Source organism: Nomascus leucogenys, chromosome 18 (assembly GCF_006542625.1).
Source record: "Nomascus leucogenys isolate Asia chromosome 18, Asia_NLE_v1, whole genome shotgun sequence".
Lineage (NCBI taxonomy): Eukaryota > Metazoa > Chordata > Mammalia > Primates > Hylobatidae > Nomascus > Nomascus leucogenys.
Window position 1 is genome coordinate 36,198,755 of NC_044398.1, and position 7,763 is coordinate 36,206,517.

At 45.6% G+C, this 7,763-nt stretch overlaps 1 protein-coding gene across 1 annotated transcript; it reads right to left on the minus strand.

Moving 5' to 3' along the window:
* Nucleotides 1-279: 279 nt before the first annotated feature.
* On the minus strand, nt 280-7,119 carry LOC105739095 (collagen alpha-2(I) chain-like). The gene is given in 5 exon segments (XM_030797757.1): nt 280-396; nt 5,982-6,197; nt 6,229-6,710; nt 6,713-6,934; nt 7,032-7,119. Coding segments are annotated over 5 exon segments (1,125 nt in total).
* Between the last annotated feature and the right edge of the window lie 644 nt (nt 7,120-7,763).

The following is a 7,763-nucleotide window of genomic DNA, read 5'->3' on the forward strand; positions in this document are numbered from 1 at the left end:
CAGGAATGAAAGAAAATGTGTTGAGGGGTGTGCCTTAGGTCACAGGTCTCCAGCAGCCAGCAGCATCTGGAGGCTAGCTGGGGTCCTGGGTCCTGGCCATCTCTAGTCCTCAGAGACACAACTGACGTGAGTGTCAGTCCATCCTCAGGCTCACAGCCCTGAAGTCTCTCTCCTCTGAGACAGAAAAGGAAGTTCATGTCAGAATCGGAGCACAGAGAGATCATGAATAAGCTGATGTCAGTGGCCCACTCACTGCCATCCTTGCTCCTCTGAGCACCATTATACCAAATCAAAGCATGGAAAATCAATGAATCTGCAGCCCAGGATGCTGGGTACTACATCCACAGCCCAAAGAGCCTCTCCGGGGATGGTTGCTGAGATACTAAGGGAAGGATACTTTGGAAAGATGGAAAAGTAAAAATATTTCCTACACCCTTTCTTTTGGAGAGACTGTACCTGTATCTGGGATGCACAGGTGAGTTCAAACACCAGGGCATTTGTGGATGGTGCCCAGGCTATACTCAAAGCAGAGCCATCTCCTTCCCTGAGTGCCCTGCTCCTGTATGACCTACTGCAGGAGGCAGTGTCAGGTCCTGGGCTGTGCGAGCAAGGGAAGGCAAGATGCAGTAAGCCAGGGAAGGACACAGGACAGGGCTCAGTGAAGCCCTACCCTACAGTGATACAAAACTGCTGCACAAGCTGGTCCCCAGAGAGCAACAGAGGAAGACTTAGGAGGCAGAGAGACTGGGAACACCAGTGGGGATGGGAGGGAAGTCTCCAGCCTGAAAAAGAAAGTGGCCAATGGAAGAAACTAGGAAATAAAACATGGTTGCGAGTAGGGCATTCCCTACTTCTTCGTATGAGTCCGGGTTCTAGGAGGTGAATATGCATACAGTCACATGCTGTGTGACACTTCAGTCAACTACAGACAGTGGTCCCATTAAATTATAATGGAGTGGAAAGAATCATCGCCTGGCAACAACCTAGTGCAATGTATTATTTAGGTGTTTGTGGTGATGCTGCTGTAAACAAACCTACTGCACTGCCAGTTGTATAAAATCTAGCACATAGAATTATGTACAGTGCATAGTACCTGAAAATGATAACAAATGACTGTTAGCAGTTTATGTATTTACTATACTATACTTTCGTGATTATTTTACAATGCACTCCTTCTACTTATTAAAAAAAAATTTAATGTATCACATCCTCAGGCAGATTCTTCAGGAGGGATTCCAGAACAAGGCACTCTCATCACAGGAGATGACAGCTCCATGTGCGTGACTGCCCCAGAAGACCGTCTGGTAGGACAAGATGTGGAGGTGGAACACAGTGATATTGATAATCCTGACCCTGGGTAGGTGTGGGCTAATGTGTGTGTGTCTTCATTTTCATTTTTTTCTAATTTAAAATTTTAAAAAAGAAAAAAGCTTATAGGATAAGGATATAAAGAAAGAAAATATTTTTGCACAGCTATACAACGTGTGTCTTAAGCTAAGTATTAATATAAAAAAGTCAAAAAGTTAAAAAAATAAAGTTGATAACATAAAGAAGCTAAGGTTCATTTATTATTGAAGGAAGAAAAAAATTTAAAATACATTTAGTGTAGCCTAAGTGTATAGTGTTTATAAAATCTGTACTAGTGTACAATGATGTCCTGGAACTTCACATTCACTCATCACTCACTCACTAGCTCATCCAGAGCAACTTCCAGACCTGCAAGCTTCATTCATGGTAGATGCCCCACAGAGGTGCACTACTTTTTATCTTCTATGCTGTATTTTCCCTCTACCCTTCCTATGTTTGGATATACAAATATTACTGTGTTACAGTTGCCTGCAGTATTCAGTACAGTCACATGCTGCACAGATTGGTAGCCTAGGAGCAACAGGCTATGCCATAGAGCCCAGGTATGTAGTGGGCTGTACCATTTAGGTTTGTGTAAGTACACTCTATGATGTTCACACAATGACAAAATCCCCTAATGATGTGTTTCTGAGAACGCATCACTGTCATCGAGCAGCGTTGTGTATTAATCCATTTTCAAGCTGCTGATAAAGACATACCCAAGACTGGGCAATTTACAAAAAAAAAAAAAAAGATTTAATGGACTTACAGTTACAAGTGGCTGGGGAGGCCTCACAATCACAGCAGGAGGCAAGGAGGAGCAAGTCACGTCTTGCATGGATGGCAGCAGGCAAAGAGAGAGCTTGTGCAGGGGAACTCCCCCTTATAATACCATCACATCTCATGAGGTTTATTCACTATCACAAGAACAGCACAGGAAAGATCTGCCCCCATGATTCCATTACCCTCCACTGGGTCCCTCCCACAATACATGGGAATTCAAGATGAGATTTGGGTGGGGACACAGCCAAACTATACCACCATGACTGTAGTCTCTTGTGTGGGCTCCTTTCACTCATCATAATGTTTCTGAGCTCCATTCTCCTTGTCATGTGTATCTATAATCTCTCCTGCTTTAATGTTGGGTAGTATTCCATTCTGCAGCTGTATCACAATTTGCTTATCCATTCTACTGTTTGGGGTTTTTCCCCAGTTTGAGGCTACTAAAATGGTTATAAATATTTGTTTATAAGTCCTTGTGAACATGGGTGTTTTTATTCCTCTTGAGTAAATAAATACCTAGGAGAGGAATTTCTGTTTTTTTATTTTTATTTTTATGGGTACATAGTAGGTGTATATACTTATGGAGTACATGAGGTGTTTTGATACAGGCATGCAATGCGTAATAATCACACCAGGGTAAACAAGGTATCCATCACCTCAAGCATTTATATTTCTTTGTGATACAAACATTCCAATTATACACGTTTACTTATTTTTAAATATACTAAAAATTATCATTGACTGGCCAACCTGTTGTGCTATCAAATACTACATCTTATTCATTGTATTTAACTCTACTTTTGTACCCATTAACCACGCCCATTTCCCACTCCCCACACCCACAACCTTTTCCCAGCTCTGGTGACCATCATTCCACTCTCTATCTCCATGAGTTCAATATTTTTAATTTTTAGCTCCCACAAATGAGTAAGAACATGTAAAATTTGTGTTTCTGTGCCTTTTAAATTCATTTAACATTATGTCCTCTAATTCCGTCCATGTTTTTGTAAATGACAGGATCTTATTCTTTCTTATGGCTGAATTGTACTCCATTGTATATATGTACCACAGTTTCTTTACCCATTTGTCTATTGGTGAACAATTAGAGTGATTTCAAATCTTGGCTATTGTGAATAGTGTTGCAATAAACATGGAAGTGCAGCTATCTCTTCGATATACTAATTTCCTTTCTTTTGGGTATTTACCTACCAGTAGAATTGCTGGATCATAGGGTAGTTCTATTTTCAGTTGTTTGGGGAACCTCCATACTGTTCATCCCAGTGGCTGTATTAATTTACATTCCCACCAACACTGTATAAGGGTTCACTTTTCTCCACATCCTCACCAACATTTGTTATTGCCTTTCTTTTGGATAAAAGCTATTTTAACCGGGTTGACATGAGATCCTATTGTAGTTTTGATTTGCATATCTCTGATAGTCAATGATGTTGAGCACCTTTTCATATGCCTATGTGTCATTTGTATGACCTCTTTTGAGAAGTGTCTATTCAGATATTTTACCCATTTTTAATTATATTATTAGATTTCTTCCTATTTAGTTGTTTGAGCTTTGCATAGATTCTGGTTATTGATCAGATGGGTAGTTTGCGAATATTTTCTCCCATTCTGTCGGCTGTCTTTTCACTTTGTCATTTCCTTTGCTGTGCAGCTTTTTAACTTGATGTGGAAATTTCTGGTTTGTATAGTAAGTATATATTTAAATTCATAAGAAACTTCCAAACTGTTTTTCAAAGTGACAGTATTAATCCTGAATTTCCACTAACATTGTACAAGAGTTCTAGTTGCTCCCGATTCTTACAAAAATTCAGAATTGTCGATCTTTAAGTTCAGGCATCCTTGTGGTGTGAGGGGTCGTCACATGTCCCTGCTGTGTAATGCTGCAGTGCATCTTTTCATGTGTTTATTGGTTGTTTCGGGAAGTGTCTGCTCAAAATTTTCTGCCTATTTTGATCAAGTTGTTTTGTCTTCTTCTTACTGATCTTCCAGGGTTCTTTTTAACTTTTGCATACCATTACTTTGCCAAATACCTGTGTATATTTTCTCCTGGTCTGCAACTTGCCCTTTCATTTTCTTCATGGTGTCTTTTGTAGACCAAAAACTTTTAATTTCAATAAGGCCCATTTATCAATTTTTTTCCTTGAAAATTTCATGTGCCCTGAGAAATCTTTGCCTGCCCAAATTGTGAAGATTTTCTCTTACGTTTTTCTCTAGAAGCTTTACAAATTTAGCTTTTATTTTTGTCTGTGATCCATTTCAAGTTGAAGTTCACTTTTTTCACATATAGATCTTCACTTGTTTTAGCACCATTTATTCAAAGACTGTCTTTTTCCCCATCAAATTACTTTGGTAACTTTGTTAGAAATCAACATATTATGTATGTCCAGAAACAGGACATCTGATTCTGTTCCACTGACGAATTGTCTAAACTGAAACCTATACCACATGTCTTCATTACTGGCTTTCCTGTAATCTTGAAATAAAGTAGATAAGTCCTCAACATTCATTCTTTTTAAAAATTGCTTCGACTATTCTAGATTATTTGTACTTCCATGTAGATTTTAGAATCGCTTTGTCAGTTTCAACCAAAAATCAGGAGAACTGACTTCTTAACAATATTGGCAATTCACTTTGTCTCCGCAAATGTTTCATAGTTTTTTTACGTAGAGATTTTGCTCATCTTGTGAGTATTTTCAAATGGTACTATAGACAGTATTATTTATATAATTTAATCTTCCAAATTGCCACAATTTAGGAAAACAACTGATCTTTTGTTTATTGACCATTGTATCTTATGACCTTGCTAAATTCGCTTATTTTAGTAACTTTTTGTAAATTCCTTAGGATTTTCAAGTACGTTATTATTTCTTCTATGAATGGATTCAGTTTTACCTCCTCCTTTCAAATCTTATATCGGTATTTCTTCTTACCTTATTGCACTACCTAGGACTTCTGGTACAATGTTGAATGACCATGGCAAAAGTGGACATTCCTGCCTCACTCCCAACCTGAGGAGGAAAACATGTCTTTCACTATCAAATTTGATAATACCTGTAGGTTTTTCATGACTGCATTTTTTCAGGTTGATGAATTTCCCTTCTACTCCAGTGTTTTAAGAGGATTTTATTTTTTAAAGAAAAGTACATCGTGAATGAGTATTGCATATTGTCAAATGCTTTTATAACATCTATCTAGATCATCACGTGGGTTTTCTGCTTTAAACTGATAGAATTGCATTCATTGATTGGTCAATTGCACTGATTAACTTTGTATTTCTAGGATAAGCACTCTTGGCCACGGTGTATTACCCTCTACATATATTCCTAGATTCAACATACTAAAATATTTTAAGGATGTTTGCATATATTGCATATATATTCCTTTTTTTTTTTTTTTTGGAGACGGAGTCTTGCTCCGTCATCCAGCCTGGAGTGCAGTGGTATGATCTCAGCAACCTCCACCTCCCAGGTTCAAGTGATTCTCCTGCCTCAGCTTCCTGAACAGCGGGGATTACATGCATACACCACCACACCCAGCTAATTTTTTGTATTTTTGGTAGAGATGGGGTTTCACCATGTTGCCCACGCTGGTCTTGAACTCCTGGCCTCAAGTGATCCACCCACTTCAGCCTCTCAAAGTGCTGGGATTACAGGCGTGAGCCATGGTGCCCAGCTGCATGTATATTCCTTGTGGACATTGGCCTGTAAGTTTTTTTCCTGTAGTATCTTTTCTCTGAGTTTGATATCAGGGTTATGCTGATCCCATAAATTAAGTTAGAAAGTCTTTCTTCCTCCTTTACTTTCTGCAAGTTTGTGTAAAAGTGATACTACTACTTCCTGGTGACTCCCGCCCCGCTCCTCCTCCGAAGAGAGATCTGGGCTGCTGACAGGGGCCCTCCGCAGCCACCGGGGATGGGACTGGGGGGGTTGGTTCCCACCCCGGTGCAGCCGCCGCCGGGCAGACCGCCTGGCTTGGCTGCAGCCACGGCGACATCTAGCCCCGGTTCTGCTAGGCTGGGAGCGCCAGCCAGCTTGGGAGTAGCCAGGCAGCTGTTGCCAGCAGGTAGAGGGCGCCTGCAGCTTGGGCGCCCAGGTGGTGGAGAATGGCCTGGGCCGCCTCTGGATCATGAGTGCGCCTGGCCTGAGAGCCAGCCAGGCCCTGCCCCCGCCGGGCTCCTCCTCTGCTGGAGCTGAGGACCTCTAGCCAGTGACCCTCTGCAGCCACCGGGGATGGGGCTGAGGGCCGGTTCCCGCCCCTGTGCAGCCGCCGCAGGGCAGACCGCCTGGCTTGGCGGCAGCCAGAGGGACATCTGGCCCCGGTTCTGGGATGTGGGGAGTGCGGGCGGGCTCGGGGGTTGCCTGGAGGCCGCTGCCTGCACACAGAAGGCGGCTGCAGCTTGGGTGCCCAGGCGGGCTGGAGGTGCATGGTCTGGTGGTCCTCGGGATCGCCAGAGCTCCCAGCCTGAGGCCCCCAGGCCGTGTCTCCCGCCCCATTCCTCCACCAGAGGGAGATCGGGGCCGCTGGCATGGGCACTTTGCAGTCACCCCGGATGGGGTTGAGCAGGGGTTCTCAGTTCTCATCCCTGTGCAGCCGCCGCCGGGCAGAATGCCTGACGTGGCCGTAGCCACTGGGACACCTCGCGGGCCGGGCAGGCCAGGGGGTGAAAGCGCTGGGAGGCGGGTGCCTTCTTGCCCTGTGGCGCCTCTGGGCCCCACGGCTTGTCGGCCTCCGGCGCTCAGGGTTCCCCAGCATCCTGGGCGCCAGCCCGCTGCCCGCACGAAGTCAACTCAGAGAGGATGAACTTCGGTTGCCTTGTCTGGCTGGGCTGCCAGGCGGGGCAGCTGACCTGTTGATCGGGTGGCTTTTTTCATTTTCTTGCTCACAGGACAGCGGGCTGGGAAGCCAGGGGACGCCGGGACCTGGGGCTGGATACCACATCTGCCCACAGCCGCAGCCTCGTGCACCTGTCATCCTGGCGGCACCCTGGCGTCGGAGAAGCAGCAGACGCGGAGCTCCTGAAGCTGGCACCGCTGCAGCAACCGGTCCCGGTACAGGCGTCAGTGGAAGGCGGCCTCCTCGCGCGGCTCCCCCGGCCCCAAGACCAGGGGTGCGGCCAGCACCGCCCTCACGCCCCGCATCTCGTCGACATTGTCCTCCCTGGAGGCGGCTGGACCTGAGCGAGGCTCGCAGCGATCGGCCCCGCGAGGACGGGCATGCAGGGCTCAGGGTCCCGCACTCTGGCCCTGCGGCACCGCGTCTTTCAGCAGCAGCTGGAATTCCTGCAGCAGTGCCTTGGGTGGGATGCTGGGGCCCGGGGGTCCTGGCAGGCCGAACTTCAGCTTCTTGTCTTGGCCCCTGATCCTCTTCCTGTTGTTAAACCTTTGTCACTCTGCCACGAAAAGCATCCAGGCGTCCTTGATGTCGACACTGCGTGCACGCTCAGCCGAGCTCATCGGACGGGCGGTTCTCCCCAGGGCCTGCAGACAGCTTGTTCCCGGGAGGCGGCTCCTTCTGGACGCAGCTCTTTGTAGGCCCACCAGGCTCAGGGGAGCCAAGGCCCGCCGCGGCCAACAGGCCTGTGGAGAATAAGAGTAAGGTGGGCTCTGCAGGGCAGC